Source organism: Neodiprion lecontei, chromosome 4, assembly GCF_021901455.1.
Source record: "Neodiprion lecontei isolate iyNeoLeco1 chromosome 4, iyNeoLeco1.1, whole genome shotgun sequence".
NCBI classification, from domain to species: domain Eukaryota; kingdom Metazoa; phylum Arthropoda; class Insecta; order Hymenoptera; family Diprionidae; genus Neodiprion; species Neodiprion lecontei.
The window spans coordinates 2,715,421-2,734,261 of NC_060263.1; the positions used below are offsets into that span (position 1 = coordinate 2,715,421).

At 42.2% G+C, this 18,841-nt stretch overlaps 1 protein-coding gene across 9 annotated transcripts in view; it reads left to right on the top strand.

The window, feature by feature from the left end:
* LOC107222079 (cytochrome P450 306a1) overlaps positions 1-18,841 on the top strand; it is a 56,808-nt gene that overhangs the window by 24,662 nt on the left and 13,305 nt on the right. For 2 of the 9 annotated variants that reach the window (XR_006903940.1, XM_046737676.1), the window contains exons 1-2: positions 11,127-11,250; positions 12,079-12,444. Coding sequence is in view for 8 of the 9 variants with exons in the window: in XM_046737676.1 (XP_046593632.1) it covers positions 12,117-12,444 (328 nt within the window). In the remaining variant the exon portion in view is untranslated. The other 7 variants (XM_046737682.1, XM_015661291.2, XM_046737679.1 and 4 more) reach the window with 7 other exon arrangements.

Genomic DNA, 18,841 nt, shown 5'->3' on the forward strand with positions numbered 1-18,841 from the left:
AACCGCCATATCTATTTAAGGAACCTGATCCTTGTCTCTGCCTGTTACTGCCGCTGCCGATCTCCCGGTTTTTGGACCCTGGATGATCGGCAAGGGGGGAAGGGGGTAAGGATTCGGTTGGCACTCCTGCAGATTAACGTCGCGGTGCCAAAGAGCGTCGGCGTCGCCGGCCAAACCAGCGACAGGGCGTCGACCGCAACTTTCTCTCTGTATGCTAATTATCTCGCCGCTTGTTAATATATAAAGCTGCTCTAGTGTTTACGAGGACGATGTACTCGCGGTGAAGATGTATGAGGTATTCATGGGTTTCATAAGCGAGAATGTGATCGTTTCGCCAAGTCCGGAGCTATATTTTTCGTTTTATTTTGTTCTACGTTATAGCTATCGGCGGATAAGTTACTTCCGGAAATATGACGTAGATTTTGTCCGCTTGGTTCTTATTACATTTTATTTTCCTTCTCACGCAGACCCTTTTTATCATCTTTTCACCTCGATAGGTTTTCTGTATAATCGTGTAACAAATATCTATCGTTGTTGTTATACTATTGCAGCGCGTGGCCTATTATTCGTGACTCGGGATTTTTTTCTCCACTGTCCACCAGTAATTGGGATTATATATTTTTTCGGTACTTATGTATGTACGGAGAAGGTAAAGGAAACCGTGTGGCGCATACGAAACAGAAGCGCGAAACGGTCCTCCTATACTCTTCCTCCCGTTATCCACCTCTTTGCTTTATTTGTGTTTGTGTGTACGTGTAATGGCTAATTTTTATTCAATTTTCATCATCGACAACGATCAAACACCACTCTATATACATATGCTTAAGTACATATGTACTTGCGGATCGTTGTTATTTTGTTACGAATACTATGCTCAGTCCCACTTCCATTTCGATTCTGTCTTCATTACGGTGACTTTACAGTTGACCAATCTTGTGTGATTTATCAAAATTATTTTTGAGGTTTTCGACATGGAGAAGGATTCTGCAGTTGTTATACTCGTTCTGTGGTGAACCTATTGCATAAGAAGCGTAGCTGAATGTTTTCGATATTCTATCCCGATACATATATATATATAAAATATACGATTGGTATGTATTATATATATAAACATCGAACGCAGAATCTAAACTCACCCACACAATATCTGAATCGACCTCTCGTGTAAATCTCTCTTTGTTCCAATGTATATTATGAACTTACCCACATCGCGTTGTCAACCGTGTGTCACTGGGTTATTTTTGTCTTACCTTATTCTGCGAGAAATTGTTAACGTCCATTAATCGCTCGATTCAAGTACATATTTCTCTTTCTCATATACATGTATGTATGTATGCGTGTTCCAAGGTGCATCAACCCGTATTAATTAATACGTAGATTTCGAGTTCACCTTCGAATATATGGTTAAATTACAGTGATTCGAGATTCCAACGTTCAGTATAATGAAAGCAGTAGCGTTGCACCTTGAGCGTTCCGGAGAGTTGAACTGCACGGGCTCTGGATCGTGTCTTATCGTTTCTGCATGACGTTGTACACGATCTTATAGTCTTTGTCGTAGTTGTTGTTGGTGTTGTTGTCCAGCAGCAGCGACACGAGGTGAGAAGTCGACGGGTACTCATAACATATAATAAGGCGGGTATCGCATATCGCAGCGTGCAGCATTGCACTAGTATAATAACAGTACGCATGTAGGTATGTAACAACAGCTTTGGTACGTACCGCAAGGCGTAAAAAACAGGACAGCGGAGACAAAGTCCGACGTCTATCTGTGTCTTCGTATCCGAAAGAATGTGCAACCGCGGTTCCTGAGATCCTACAACTTACGTATTAGCAGTGCAGGGTGCGACGAACCCGGGATGGATTTACTGGTCACAAAGGAAACGCTCTCTTATAAACATACCCTGTGCAGTCCTACGCTGTGAGTCGCGTTATCAATGAAACGTGAGCTTCGATGATCCTCCCGTACTGCACGTCCTAGTCGCGAATCACAAATATGAGGATTAACAACCTCCCCTTGCGATCTAAAAGTCCAAACAGTGATCGGAGGTAGTATGGGTAGGTTATAGCGCGTATCCAATGGATGGGAGAATTCATGCTATCGAGAGCCAAGCGATATTGCCAGGCTGCAGTCGAGCCAACGATCGCTATCTTCAATTAATGACTGCTACTCGTGCAGTGGAAAGGTGAGTGTGTGTGTGTGTGTGTACCAGCACCTGAATCAATGATCGCGGCTCGATGCCGCCACCCGCGATCCGGTGTCGGCCAGTTCGATGTCGATTTCTTGCCGATATAATCGCGACCGATCGGGTCAAAGACCCATGACGAACGTGTGTGTATGTAGGTACAGAATGTCAGGTTCTGTGTACCATTCCTTCGTCTAGAATCTCGATGATGATATACCCCGTGCACGTAAGAGATAACGAAACAAATATGTTTATTGATCGATGCGAAATCGAATTCTAGACGAGGAGAGAGGTGAGAGAAGAATTAACGAGCAATTCGGGAAGGGGACGATGCTTGATACTGACGGTGGGAATCTGGGTCGTCGTCCATTATCGGATCCATTGTGTGAACTGTAAATCGCTGGATATGTACCAAGATCATTTCTGAAGGATCGCGTACCCCAGGGCCATCCGAATTCCGGTGTCTCCGTGGGTAGTATAGCTCCAGCCTTGCATTGAAGAAAGAAACGGAAACTGGAAAACGAGGAAAGGCACGCAACAGCGATGTCGAAAGCGGCGCCAAACTCAACGTGCTGCATGTTTCTATTCCTGTTCATGATGTCGAGTTCACTCGATTCGTTCGTTCTTACCGCGCTGGATGGTAATAAGCATATATACCTCCTGTGTCGGTGTGTAATTGAAATTAAAAACCGATTAGAAATGCTATCCGTGCCGGTGTAAGCATCTCCTCGCCAACGGGCACGCAATCTGGGTCAGCAGCGTCAGCGATCTCGGTGACGTCATGGCCGCTCTGCTGCTGCTCTTGCTGCTGCTGCTGCTGTTGCTGCTGCTGCTAAACGAAGTGCGCTCGAGCGCAAACCCGCAAACGAGTATACATTTCACTGGTGTATAATGTACTCATGTACTTATGCATGTATGGACAACCAATGCGAGTGAGTGAGAACGAGGGAATGACTGCCATCTACGTACAATCTTGGTGATTATTCGTCACGCGTTCGGATCTCACGTTGTACGTACTCCTCCTTCTGCCATCGCCACCACCATCTAATACGCGTGGTTGTTTTTTTCTTTCTTTTTTCTTTTCATTCTTTTTCTACCGACGAACGTGCGCTAATAGTAGGAAAAGTATATGGGCCATGTTCTTGTCTGGAATGCAAAGAGAATGACATAAATCCACCTTGGAGGTACCTACACTGTATTCTGTGAAAGATTTCTTTCAGTCCAATTTTACTGACAGCCAAGTTCCAGAAAACTCTCGAATTTCACAGGTTTCTCTTTTTCTTCATTGGTGTTTTAAAGATATATTTGAAGTATGTACACACGTGTAGATCGTTTGGGTGTTAATCAGTCCTTTGTCACACATGCTGGTCGTCGTATCGTACCAATTCGTTCGTTACGATGATGTACACTGATTTCGGGAAAGCCGAAAACAACCGGCATCGTTGCCAGTTGTCGATCAGGATATCGGAGTGAGAATAAGCGGAGGATGCCCAGTGCAAGAGGGCGTGAAGATGGAACGAGTCGAGGAGAGAAGGGGCGGATATCGCCGTTCGCTCGTGTCCGAGTTGGAGTCGAGAGATCAGCGGCCCCTTGGGTTCGTTATTCCCACAACTAGCTGGACAAAAAGCGTGTCTCTACCGCTCCGGCTGCACCCTCAAACCTCGGATCAGGGGGGAACGAACAGAGGAGTTGAAAAGAGAATAAAAGGCAGAAGGAGAAGAAGAAGATGAAGCGAAGAGAATGCGTTCCGTTGAACCCGGAGTAGTCGTCCTTAGATTTTCATAAAAATAATTTCATTACCCATGCGAGTTCATGCAGGCTCGGATCTACACCAGACTCCATCAGGTTAAACGCCCCCCGCGTCCTTCTTCGTGATTCGGGATCGGCGTCGGATTATTTTTGCGGGGATCGACGTCCGTCGTCCGCACCGCCGTCGGTGGTGGTGCGGATCCATCGTCGAGTACGTCGTAGCGGTGGCGTCCGTGCCGTCGACCGGGTTTCGGCGAAGCCATCGACCCCTCGACTCCGCACGCTCACCGCCGCCGGTGGCATACCTGCCGCCTTCTGCATCCCAGCGCAACGTACCGATTTAAGAAAGGAGCCGGAGCCAGAGCTGATCGACGACGTCCCCCGTGTCGCCGCCATGGCCGACTTAACGCTGCGAGTGACCTTTCTCGGTCGTTGCACGTCTTCGATACCCGATCCTCCGTCCCCGAGGACACCGGAGACCCGGGTCAACGTCTGTTGCACTTTCACCCCGAAGCGGAGGAGATTTAAGGGGTCCAAAGGCGCATCGATCAAATATGTAACACCGTAATTCGGGGTGCTGCTGGTCAAACGTACCAGTTGGCAAAGTTCAGACTAACCGTTACACATCGAATAGACGAAACTCCGAATAGGTCCAAGTTCCGAATGGTCTAAACTGTGAACAGGTCCAAGTTCCGAAAGTCGAAAATTTGGAATAGGTCAAAGTTCTGAATGGTCAAACCACGAATGTTAACGACCTCCGGAACCTTGGTAACGTTCGGAGCTTTGACCATTCGGAGTTTCGATCTTTCGATGTAACAGTCAGTCTGAGCCTTGACGATTCGAAACTTGACCTGCGCCCGTCATTGATCGTTGGAATTTGCAGTCCATTAATCGTCAGGCAAGCTAATTGAATCGTGACACATTTGTCGAAGGATTGTTGGGGGAAAATGGCTTTCAAGGATAAGGATCCCGTGCGGTCCAGGGACCCATGGTTTCACGCAGCTAAGCTGGCTGCTCGATGTAGACATATTTTGTATACTTGCAGTCCTGGAGATACCCCGGCTTGACTGTTTACAATGCGCGTACGCGCTCTCGAGCTGTTACCTCAAGGAAACTCGGATCTCTTTTTCCCCTTCATTGGCGCTTCGACTTCTTTACACCTAGCATAATGACATGCTATACCAGTCGTTGAACTCGCGCGGCTAGTCCGAAGGTAATCGAGACTTACTTTTATATATACCGCGACTGATCGCGTTGCGTCACCTGAATGCCGATAAGGATGAGCCTCCCTTTCTCCCCTTAAAAACTATTCGACAACCTCACACGAAGACGGCCTTCTCACGTGCCTGTTGTCTTCATTGTATGTACTGTCTACCTTATTAAAGTAGAGAGTGCCGGAAGTTGGTCTAATCTCCGAGACCTGTCTCGAAGTTCGTAGAAGTCAATACGGATGTCGAGCTCTTCTTCTTCTTCTTTTTCTTCTTCTTCTTCTTCTTCTTGAGGACCCATTATATTCGACTGCGGCTTATTGATTATGGTGTATCATATCCCTATGCTTCGATAAAGAAGTCGGACCGCATTCCGGTCGTCTTGATCGAGCCTGAAGCGAGACAAAGAGTAAAAAATTTAACACCTCGGCAAATTGCGACACAGATTTTCCGTTCGGAGATTGGTCTTTCGGGTTCTCGCGATCGGCTTTGCGATCGCTATCACGCGTTCATTTCTGATATACAAGAAACACGTCCGTGCCGCCGACGTGTAAGAGCAGATCTGCACGGGTGTGAGAAAGGCAGCGGCGTTAAAGATCGCGACTCCTCTGCAGGCAGCCGGTGACGCTGGCAAAGAGAGAGAATGCTCGCTGGTTGGATAAGTTGAACGGACTCTGGTCTACGAAAACTGGCACAAACGTACCACGAAGCCTGGATCAGGCGCGGGTTTGATAACCTTTGATAATATCCGTCGCGCTGGGGGCGTCTGACACCGAGAGTCGGTCTCGCTGCAGCTTAAGGTGAGCGTCGATGACCCTTCGGCTTCTAAATCGAGGGGTTCCTTCCCCGACGACCCACGCATTCCGACATTCCGGTGCCACCGTTTAATCAGAGAGACGTCGGGCCTTCCACGGGCCTCGGCTTGAATCGACCCATGGGAAACGGAACGGGCGACTTCTGCGTTAAGGTGGGGGTACAGCTCGGACGGTCGAAAATCATACCTATTTTTGTAATTTTTTTTTCTTTTTAAGAAAATTGAAACGCTTGGAGCCATTTGAGCTTGCAGGCTTTATTATTTGTAGTTTGAAGAAAATTTTCGAATTTTTTCGTTCAAATTAATAACAAAATGGCGGCATAACGCATACAAGTACCGAAAGACCACGTTTTCAATCCGGTGGCGCAGATTCCTCGGTCAATTTTTATCCGATCGACTCGAAACTTTAGACACGATCTTTAAAACTTGTTTATCGATTCGAGCTCGCGGCTATATTTTTAAATTCCAATTCCAATATTATTTCAAACAATTTTTTGTTTAAAATCGTATATATTTGGAATATTTTTTCAACATTTGGGCTACGAGCTCGAACCCGGAAAGGTATTTTTAGCTCAAAAAATTGTTTCTATCTGTTACAAGTCGGGCAGTGATACGAGGAGATGCGCCACCGCAAAAGCTCTCGAGTTCGGAATCGTTCGTTACTTGTATGCGCCATGCCGCCATTTTGATATTAATTTCAATGACAAAAATTCTCACATCTTCTTGAAACTGTAAATAATAAAGTCCTGACACTCAAATTGCCTCAGGTGTTTCCATTTTCTTTCACAAAAAACTCCGAAAAATATGTATGATTTTAGATCGTCCAAACTGTACCCCCTCCTCCCCCTTGGGAATATTGTTACACCTTTTATATTATATACCTGTGGTACGCAGACTGGCCGTTTAATTGTTGAACGGAGAAGGTTGCCATCTGTAGACAGATTGGGCATTTTTTATTCCGGGCCGTCGTTATTCGAGTACATAGTAGTAACTGTATAACAGTAAAGTTGTGAAGAAAAAAAATTGACCGGTATGATAGAGTGGATTTTATTTATTTCGTTTATTGGTCTTCTTTTTCTTATACAGCTGTGTTTTTTTTCACACAAACAACCGTAACATGCCTGTCGAAAGTCTGAATGTCTTTCTCACCGGATTTGCCAGACATTGGGGGTGGGGGGGGGGTAAAAAAAACTTAGGATCCGATGAATAATCGTGCACTTGTTAGTTTGTTTTCTACGTTACCACTACGATTCTATATTTTCTATACAAATATAGATAGAATGATTGAATGCACGGAACGCTAATTTACGTTTATTCGAAAATTGATTTCCCGCTCAGTAAATCGTGGCTGTAATTATGTATAAAATCGAATAACACCAACGAGTTAGGTACTTGTTCTGAAGTCAATTTTTTCCGCTTGAAAATCGCCAAATTTTAATGTTGGGCTGTGTATTCAAATATCAATCAACTACGACGGTCTTACCTGAAACGAATTGATCAGATTTGTTATGCGAAAATTATTCTCTCCCCGGATCTGTACGAAGTTTTCACTGAAATTGTTTCGCAATGTAACGAAACGTGTTCAAAATTCAAAATTAAGTGGGTAAAAAAGAGATTTAAAAAAAAAAAACCTTTCTTCATTGTAATGATTAAATGCAGCTATTACTACAGTTTTACTTTGTCAGTCTTGTTGCTTTTTTGGTCGAATCAAAAACGTACAAACTGCATCGCGGATGTAAGCGCGGTATGATAATTGTGCGATTTGCATAGATTTTCTCATGCGTATGTTAATAATAATAATAATAATAATAGAAAAGAAAAAAAAAATGAGCACAAGGCGCGAGAACGCTGCAATTATAAACGCGCGCTCATCATCAGAGGACGAAATTAATAATGACGAATACGTGCCTCATGATGATGACGATGATGATAATCAATGTAGAAACGTCCTCAAATTAACTCACGTGGCATTTCGCCTGTTATAAAAAAATAATTCTCTCGCTTAAATCAGATTTCAAAAGTTCGCTGCTGCTCTTCGTTTTTTTTGCTTTTTTCTTTAATTTTTAACACTCGCAACCAGACGTATTCAATGATGATACGGATTGAATTCAATTCTTTACAATACTGTTCATTGAGCAAAATTCGTGCCCCAAACGATTCAGAAGTTGTGACTGTAAGCCTGGGCTTGAAACTTCTATTTTGTAACTTTTGTGTAAAAATCCATCTTCCAACGACTGTATTATACAGCAATTAAACTGCTGATCTTTATACCTACAACGAAAGAATGCCACATGACGCTTTATCAGAGAATATGATTCTCCGAAAAGTGCTTTCATAATCTAGTCGGTATAATATGATCCATGCGACTGACAATGAGTGGTTAATAATCAAAAGAAAAATAGAGAGAGAGAGCTAGGAAAAAAAAAACAACGAAATGACTGCATATTCCTCGCGTTATTTAAATACGTGAAAAACTTTCTAAAATTCAATATTTCACGACATACACGTCTTTGGCACGAAGATTCATTTACCAAAAGTTTTTTCGGTCGGTAGTGAAAGAAAGAAAGAAAGAAAGAGACTCGGGGGGGGGGGGGGGAGGGGGGGGGGGGGGAGAAAATCCTGCTCCGAAACGAAACACCCTAGAATAAATTCGACACGCCGCGAAGCTCAGTATGCAGGTGTCAGGATCTCGGGACAGAGTACGAGACTCGATCGGGGCATTCCTACCTCTACTCTTACTTTCACGGACGGTATGGGATGTTTCACCGGCTATATAGCTCCGGGAGGGACTCGCTCGGATCTTCCGATCGTTCGCGATCGATGCAGCAATTACGAGAAGAGAGAAAAGAACGACAACGAAAAAACTAAAAAAACCAGACGATGAAGAAAAAAAAAAAAAATAAATAAATTGGAAAAAAAGGAAAAAAAGACTCGAAAAAGCGGCGCCGCTCCTCGACGACGGGTTCCGAGTAAAACCGGGCTCAACTGCGACCCTGAGGTTCCGTGGACCCCTGGAATGTCCGAGGGTTACACGAATCTCGGGGGCGGCTATCTCTTTGGGAATCTCGGGTGCGAGACTGCCTTTCGGACGCCTGCACATACCTGCATCCGCAACCTCGACACATCGTGCATGAGTGGCGAACCCTGTCATCGCCGCTTCATTTGTACACCGCAGAACTACAATACTGTACCCAATGTGTGCGTACCATGAGTTGTTGACATGTTTGGAAACAATTGTTGACTCGATTTTATTATGAAAAATTAATTACGTTAATTTACGGCAGTAATTGTAAATTTCTCCAAGACTCAAACCAAGTGCTACTGTACGGAGAGACGGTACAAATTTTTTTTTGTTGTAATTTTAGAACCTAGAATAGAACGGATCGGACAACTAAAAAGGGTCGATAGTTGGGACAGGGTCGATGACCGGTACACTTACCTTACACCTAGGGTGGTTCTTATATGGGATCAAAAGAAAAAAAAATTCACTATGGAGTCTGTCAAATCGGTTTTTATTTCATTACCCTAGTCTCCCTGTTAAGTGGGAAGTTTGAAATTGTTCTAAAATGTACTCATTCACTACATTTTGTACGGAATTTTATTTCAAAGTTATTCGAAGGCAAAAAATTCATATCCTCGGAATATTTAGTGAGATTTATCATTATCTTGTCATTGTACACCGCAACGGGGCTTACGACCTCACGCTGAATTCACTGCACCCTGATGACGATGACGACGACGATGGTGATGATGATGATGATGATGGTACGTCCATCGTTTAATCGCGTTCTCTGTAACCCTTTCAGTCACAGTGTGATACTCAGTGTCCCACCATAAAAATTTTCCTACCCCAACCTTATCACTGTTTATTTGCAACTTTAAATGATCTTTGTTACTTCGTACAAACCCAAAAAGCTCCAAGTAACAAAATTCAGGCAAAAATATTCAATTGAAAAACGTGTGACTGATATGGTTAACCGATCGTGAATGACAGCTTTCTCGCCATTCGTTTTGGTCGCGTCATTATTATTTATTATAGTTCCGGTGTCGTTGTTCTTGTTGTTGTTGTCATTACTTTGCTCGTAATCGTCGCATCATCATCATTAATAAACATAGTCGTTTGACATCAGAGGCGGATCCAGATCGTTCTTCGTACACGCCAAGTTTGACGACGAATATCGTCGTTACCTTTTAGCTTCAAAGAATCGGACGTATTCTCCCTCTGCTACTGGTTTCACATTCCGTTCGAATAATTTCGATCAGATAAACGGACCCCGGTCGAGTACGAATACAAAACTCGAAATCTGTTATTCAAAACGATGCGGTAGCATGCCGGTTGTGACGCCGTTACTGCTCTGCTCGTCTGTGTTTCTGTTATACCGCAAACAATCGAAACTGGTACAAATAGACTTGCACGAGAGAAAATCTAGTCATTGTATCGTCGGGTAGTGACTTGAACAGGTCTTTTGGCCGTTTTCCACTTGTTCAGTTTCCCCTTGGATCGCGGTATCACATTACGTAACGTGCTAGGAACTCGAAACTGCCGCGTCGTCGTCGGAAGCATTCCAAGGCTCGAGTTGTCGTTGACGCCGCTGGCGGCGTTCTCACATCCGGTTGACATATCGCTCGCGTTTTAGTTGCAAAAATTTACTTCATCGTGCGATATATTCAGCGAGGTTATTTTTATTTTTTTTTTATTTCATCGTACTTCTCCGGAGGCCGTTCGTTGACCCGGAAAGTGCTCGTCGTCCGTAACTCGGTCCTTCGATCGCGTCGTACTTCCATTTCGTTCGACGATTTTCACCGGGAATCGACTCGGCTTCGTCACCGCCATCATTCTTTGTCTCCTGTTATATCTGCTCCCGACACGTGAGGCTGGTGCCTTCGCAACCTGGACCAGTTTTGCACCGAAGTGTGCGTGCATCGGTTGCTGTTTATTCGCAAACAAGGTTTGATGTATTTGCGACAATAACGGTCGTATTTTTGAACCGTCGTTCAGCCGTCGGTCACCTTTACGAACTTCGCTTGTAAGTTGTCTGTATTTAGCTGTTGTATGTTCAGCTATTGTGTACTACAAGGTAAGTCGAACGATTATCAGAGCAGTCGTTCACCGTCGGTTCGGTTATTGTGTTGGTATTCGATCGCGGTTTGTAAAGGTACCATAATTCTTGCGACGCTACGCGTGATAGATTTGCCGACGTAAACATCCAGGCGTTCAAATAATCGCAGTCATCGATCCTCCAGTCTTTGTTTCGATACCTTCGCAAACGTCTGACGTCATTTTCATTTTCGTAACGTGAGTGATCGGTTCGTTAGTCAAAAATAAGTAAACTCAAAAAATACATACATATGCAAGTCAGATTACAGTGTTCTTAACATTTTGAGTAACGCATTATTGTCCTGAGTGAACTTTTATAACGAAATAGTATTTCACGGTTTTTGGGGTCGCTGATTAGATTCGCCGTACTGAATTTTCAAAATCCGATTTCAGATTCGTAATTAGCGACCCCAAAAAACCCTTGGACACAGTTTTTTTTTTTTTCCGGATTTAAACGAGTTTGTTACTCGTTCGCCATATTGGATTTGCCATCTTGAGTTTTTATAATGCAATTTTAGATTCGTAATCAACGACTCCAAAAACTTGTAATTTACGTAAAACATGAGGGGTATGTGTACAGGGGTAACTTTTTCGGAAATGAGTTATTCCTTCAATTTTCACGATTTTTTTCAATCAATTTGTTTCTCACAATAATAATTTACATTGTATCGAAATAATTACTCTCAAGTATTGAAAATTTATTAGTATACCATCAGAAATATAAAAAAAAAAAAAACTTAGAAATCAGATTCCAAATCATGGAATCCGTGTGAATTTTTTCAGATTAAAATAAAAAGAAATGGTGTTTTTGGAATTTGTTTTTTCAATTATTTTCAAATATCACCAGTGGCTAAAAAAATCTGAGAAAAATTCCGAGACCCTTTTGGCTCGGTAAGATCGTCACATATAAAAATGATTGAAGTCGACGAGGTTGCGGCACACGGTGTGCTGATTTGACTTTGAATGCCCCATATGCAACGCAAAGACAGAAAAATTACCAATTCTTTTTTCTTAATTTTTTTCCAGAAAGACGAACCTAAACACGGTACAACGCAAAGTTCGATATGTCGCTGGAATACATCGTGGCGCTTTGCCTGTTCCTCGCGGGTTTAGTCCTCGCGGTCTTCCTGCGCTCGAGGAGGACCGACGGCGTGCCACCTGGACCCTGGGGGTTGCCGATCCTGGGTTTCCTGCCCTGGATAAACCCGGATGCGCCACACGAGAGCTTCACAATCCTGGCCCGCAAATACGGCCCCGTCTGCGGACTGAGGCTGGGATCCCTTTACACCGTGCTGATCAGCGAAGCTCATCTGGTGCGTCAGGCCCTCGCGAAGGATTCGCTGTCCGGACGGGCCCCGCTCTTCGTTACTCACGGGATAATGCATGGATACGGTGAGTCGGAGTTTTTTCTTTACCCCCCCACTCTCCTCGTATAAATAATATTGTTTCAGCCTACTTGCACGATTTATCGTTTTAGATTTATACATGTACATATGTATTATATATATACAGGGTGTTCCAACATAAAGTGACCAAACTGACAGGGGTTTTAGAGGTGGTCGAGTTGAGTAAATTAACCCAAAGAACATGTTGTCTTCGAAGTCACGGGGTTAAAAAATTGTCTCGTAACGACTGGCTTGGTTTTTTTTTTTTTTTTTATTTTTTATTTTTCTCCAGTGGAAGCAAAGGTAATTGGTTGATAATATTTGAGGGAGTTATCGGGCGTACGTTTTAAGTACAATAGAAAAAATTATTATGAATAAATATTTAAAAATGGTGATACTGTAGCCATTCTTACCAGACTTGCGGAACACGCAGCGTAACTGGTGTGCAAATTTGAAATTAGATATCAAAAGAAAAAATAAAATCACCTAATCTACGTATTAATAGCTACAAAAATTCGTAGGGGATTTTTGACAAGTTAATTTAATCGTTGCTTATTAACGAATAAGTTCCCTTTTTTGGTCGAAAAGAGGATATTTTCATGCAAATACTCGCGAATCACAGAAAAATCAATATATTTGAAATACTCTGCGGATTTCTGTAGCTATTAATATGTAGATTGAGCGATTTTAAAACATTTTTCTTCCATATTCAAATTTGCACCAGTTACACTACGTGCCGTAGAATTCAATATGACTAACGAGAATGGCTCTAGTGTTGCCATTTTTGAATAGAAGTTGACGATAATATTTTGCATTATACTTAAATACACGCCTAATAACTTCCTTAATATTATTATTTGATGAACTTTTCTTCCAACCGTCAAAACAAATTGTCAGAATAGCGCTTTTCTTTTGTTTTTTCAGCGTTGTTAACCTTTGAACATGATCCGATTCGTATTTTCGATAAGCGAACTCGACTGCTGATGCAAAACAGAACGCTTTCAAATTTACAAATTTCAAATGTAAAACAATCTTGACATTGAATTTTTGGCAAACACAACAACGAGGACGTTCGATGAAAATGGATGATGATTTGAAATTTCCGAATTTCATAAATACGAAGATATTTCCAACATCAGCAAAGTTTTATCACTAAAACCAGTCGTTGCGAGACGTTACGAGATTTTTTGTTTTCAATTTTTTTTTTTTGTCTAATTAGGGTTAATTTACTCGGCTCGACCGCCTCTGTAACCCCTGTCAGTTCGGTCACTTTATGTTCGGACACCATGTATACGCTCAAATAAGTTTTTGGTCAGTGTAAACAATACTTCGAGATCTCAGCGATCGCCTGTCGATAATTATAAGCCACGCGATGATTCGCGCTGTCTTTACGAACGACTCGCAAAAACTCTGAAAACACAATGAAAGGGCGCTACAGTCACTCCTCTGCGTGTCCAATCGTCTAACGGTTTGCCAACGTTCGAAACATCCGAACTGGTCAGGCAACCGACTAACCTACTAAGTCTTCCTTCTTCTCATACCTCATCATAAATATATATATATACATTAATATATATATGTATATAATCTCCTCCTTTATTCGCCCGCACTTGCCGCTCTATATAAGTACATTATTATTACCTATTGCATACTATACAACCGTATTCATAATGGAATTTACAATTAGATCCGGCCCGCCATTTGTCGCGGCTATAAACTCTGCGAGGATTAAAAGTTTTGTTAACTTTTTAGAGCTAATTCAACGACGATGTTAGTTGTATCGGATTTTTATGCGAGGGTCTGATTCTTACAGATTTACCAAATTTTGAATGATCGAAGATGTCAAAGAATTATTTTGTTGGAAGTTATCACTTGATATGTGATATAATCCGGATGGATGGCCGATTTAGTCGAATCCAGTAGATTTTATAAATTTATATTTTACCAAATCTTACTCTCATCCACTGGGATTATAAAGGAATCACGTAGTCGAATTGCGGTATAATGGCAAGATTATTTTTTCTCTTTATTCAAACTTGTATACAATAATTCTTGACGATTTTATATTCTTGCTTTGCTATTTTATTTTTCTTTGATGCACCCTTGTACGTTCTCCATTGTTTATATTTCGACTATACGACTATCATTCGATAACCTTACAAAAGAATTTTTTTCAGTTTTCAAATCTATCAACGTTATCTGATTCGCACTCCATTCATAATTATCGATCGTCATATAGATATATTATCATATAGATATTATTATATCTATTTCATAAATCGTGTATTCATTTACTCATTTGTTTTTATTACTCCCTCCCGGTTTCTCTTTAAACGATACGTTTTCGAAACGGTCCTCATTCGAAAAAAAAAATTTCATCTCCCGGTACGTGTACAAAAAAAAAAAAAAAAAAAAAGTGTACATGAAACGATTAAATTATGTATAGAAGAAAAAATGTCGAGGTAAGGGGAGAAAGGGGCAAAAAATGTGCAAATTTTATTCCGCAAACCGTGAAGAAAAAAAAAAACGCGCACTCTCGATCCTCAAATCTCGGAACTCTGCACGCCACCAGTTTTGTACTTTGCATGTCACATACGTGTAAGTACGTATAATTTAAAAAACACACGTACAGCTATACATGCGTACATACAAACGGCCCGGATTTATCGGTCGAGAAGTCGCGTCGCGTCGCGTTTTCCCACCACCGTTACAGTCTCCCCTCCGCTTCCCTCTTCTCGGTTAGGTTGTCTCCTTCCGACAGTGTCCTTTCACCACTGGCAATATACGGGGTAGGGATCGGGCCACGCCCTTTACGAACCGTCCCTGCATCGGCTCGGAGACGCGAACGGCGGAATCCGCGATGCGTGTCGCGTCATTCGCGAGCAGAGCCGCGACGCACGCGTTGATTGCTTCGAAATGCTCTCCGTCCAGTGGAAAGACTCAGGCTTTGGTCGGACGCTAAGCCCGATCAAGAACAGCCGCTACTACTGCCCGATGTCCGATCCGTCGACGCCCTCCACTACTAGCGCCGCTGAGCGCTTTGCTATACGGCTTGTTTATTACTTGTCGTTGTTTTGGTACTGCGGCGGGGTTGAAATTCCGAATTTGAAAGGGTGTCGGAGCGTGGGATTCCGATTTTTTTTTTTTTAGTTGAGAAACTTGAAGAAAGATAGGGAAGTTTGACGAGGTATCGAGAGTTTTTAATCGTCTGAAAATCTATGGATCAAAGTTCCAGGAAGGACGATATTGCCGGAAGGGTTGAACTGCGAGAAGTTTCGTGAAATTTGAGCAATTTGAGCTTTCTTTGTTTTGGATTTACGATGTTTTTATCTTTACACTCAATCTTTGAGTAAACTACGCTGTCTGAGGATATTTTTATTCTCGGAATATTGCATTTCGGAATTTTGAGCCCGTTGGATTTTCCAGCGTTCGAAACTTTGTCGTCTCTTCGAAGTCTGATTGTTTTTTTTTTTTACTTCAAGTTTCGCCGGCAAATAATTCGAAATTATTCAGAACTTCGACCCGGTATATCGATCGGTGTATTCGTTATGCTGAAATATCGTTAACGTAATATTAATAGTAATGAAAAAAAAACATTTTTTACATAAATAAAAATCGGTAACCGGATGCCGTGTCTGTTAGACTGCTGATCGAATATCTTGTCCTGTATCTCATCAAGTAAATCCACGATCAGGAATGTATCGACATCTGATATTTCGATATTTTGGTACCGATTGTGACGATGTTTCCTATGTATAAAATAAATAGCGAGAATATTTATGAGGTCTCATTGTCAGCGGATCAGTGAGGAAGTAGGCCTTAACAGCACTCGAAGGAGAGAAGTAGTCTTTAAATTTCTATACAATTAAATGGTGTTAAGTGTATGTAACGGACTAGAGTCTGATCAGGTAATAATTCACTAATAAAATCTCGACGACACATATCGTGAATAAATTGAAGGTTTTTTTTTAATAAAGCGTACACTTTTCATTATCGCTCTCCCTTCAACGGCTAATATCGTCGATACGTTCTAATCTCTCCGATGTATATATTTTCACTCTCATCGTCCGAATATTCTATTCTCAATTCCTCGTTATATTATTTTATGATTTGTTTTTTGTTGAATTATATTTTTGTTCAATACACTTTGTGATGTTTATTCTTGTTAAACGCTGAAAACTATCAAGCCCAGTTTTTTGGCTTACGATGAGTAGGGAGGTTTCGTTTTGCGTTATATCATAAACTTTATGGATTCTATTGTGTATTCTTAGCAAATTTCACCTGTCAGATTTTTATGTAAAATGTATATAGAACGTGGTTTCAAAAAAATTTCATTGGCATTTACGTTTGAAACTAGAAACTAGAAAGACAAAAATCGAAAATTAGGAATAAAATTATCGATTCCGATCATACAATTGATGCATGTAGGGTGGAAAAATTAGTTCGCACGTTAAATCGACACATCTTGCGACTATGCGAGGTATGTATAGTGCATGGGCCGGACAATGACTCGACGATTGCCTAACGCGCGTCTATTGCGGTCGGGTCCTCGGTGAACGACCGGCAGAATTGCTACCTGTATGGGTGGAAATAATACAAGAGCAGGATCGAGCTGGGAAATACGAAATGACGATGTTGATATACGTACGAAAGCGGAAATTGTAATAATAATTCTTTAATTGTACGCATAATTATACTCTTTTCTTTTCGATTTTTAATTTTTTTTTTTTGCATTGCTTTAATACGGTCACGAGGAGAAAATCATGAATGAATTTCGAATATGATTGAACGTAAAGAAAAGTATAACATACAGGGGCGGGGTTGAAATTCCGAATTTGAACTGTTCCGAAAACGACGAATTCAAAATTTTTTGGTCGCGAAAGTTGAAGTGATGAAATAAAACTTTGTCATAGGCCGAAACCCGTCGCTCAATGTTCCGAAAGTGCAAAGATGAGTAAATTTGAAAATCTGAAACATCGAAATTCCAAATGATCCAAGATTTTCAGTTCCGTGAATGTCTGGCTTGGTGAAATTTCACTACTTTGATATTTCTTTGTTTTTGACTTTCGATATTTTTACATTCGGAATCCTGGTTATTCCAATTTCCAGTTTTTCGTATTTTTTTTAAATTTTAATTTTCGGTATTTCACTCTATCGTAACTTTATTTTCCGGAGTTTTTCTCTATCTCGCGTTTCGTAACCTTGATCCGTCGGCCTTCCGATCGTTCTAAACCCTGTCGTTTCTCCAAAGTTCGATTTCTCAACTTCAAGTTTCTCGAGCAAATAATTCGCAATTAGGCGCTTTCGGAACTTTCCAAATCCAGAACCTCCCCCCCCCCCCCCCCACAGGCCCTTTCCTCATATTCTTTCGCGTCAGGTCAACGCACGTCGAGATCCTCGAGCGGTCGGGTCAGTTCTAAAATCGGTATTGTATTATAACCACCCAGATGCCCATCGGACCGCCACGCGGTCCCGAGCTCTTTGTTGCTAGCGTATTAAAAGTGGGCCGAAAGTGAAAACGCGACACGTCGCGGAGGCTTGACGAGGGTTAGTCCCGAACGACGAAGCCGCGCGGGCTTTTTCGAGCTTTAACAACACCCGTGCGTGCGTGTACTTTCACACATGCTCGCCAACTCCCTCAGCCAGACGGCGGCTGCTCGTTATACACGAACAACTCTAGGCAGCAGGTAGACGCAGCCGTCCCGGCGCCTTAGAAATTGGCTATCCTAGGTATCCCTATCCTCCCTCACCCGCCGCACTCCGTTCCATTCCATGTTGCAGGTATAGCATAGCGGTAAAGATGTCGGAAACTAGGGATAGAAGGCCGTTTCTGCCGCATTCTTGAAGCACCAGCTCGCCAGATTTTATTATTATATTGTTTATACACGTGCATGAGCCTCGTCTCCTATCCTCTCCTCTCCTCTCCTCTCTTCGCCTCTTTCGTTTGTTCGTTTGGTTTCTGCTGTAGACGCGAATACGTACCTGTAAGTATGTATGTATGTATAGAGACAGCGTTACAGCCACGCGCCGCAATAACGCCGGAAAGTGAGAGTAGCATTGAACCTGGGATATATCGGTGTACGTGTGGTGGTGGTATGGGCAGGTTCACGTAATCCGCAACCCGTTCGCCCTCCTCCTTATAACATATATACACGTTATAGGTGTAGGTGTAGGTGAATACGTCAAGTCCGACGTCAAATTTCATCGTCTCGTTCATGACCGATGCGTCTAGAGATTTTATTTTATTTTATTTTTCATTTTCGCTGTCACCGTTGAGACACCAAAAAAATAATACAAATAATACAAATCTTTGGTAAAGTCGACCTGTTGGGACGTTACGTTTTAGCGATAAAAATTTTTCTAACAACTCAGCCAATTTCTCCGCAGTTTGGTACACCTGTATA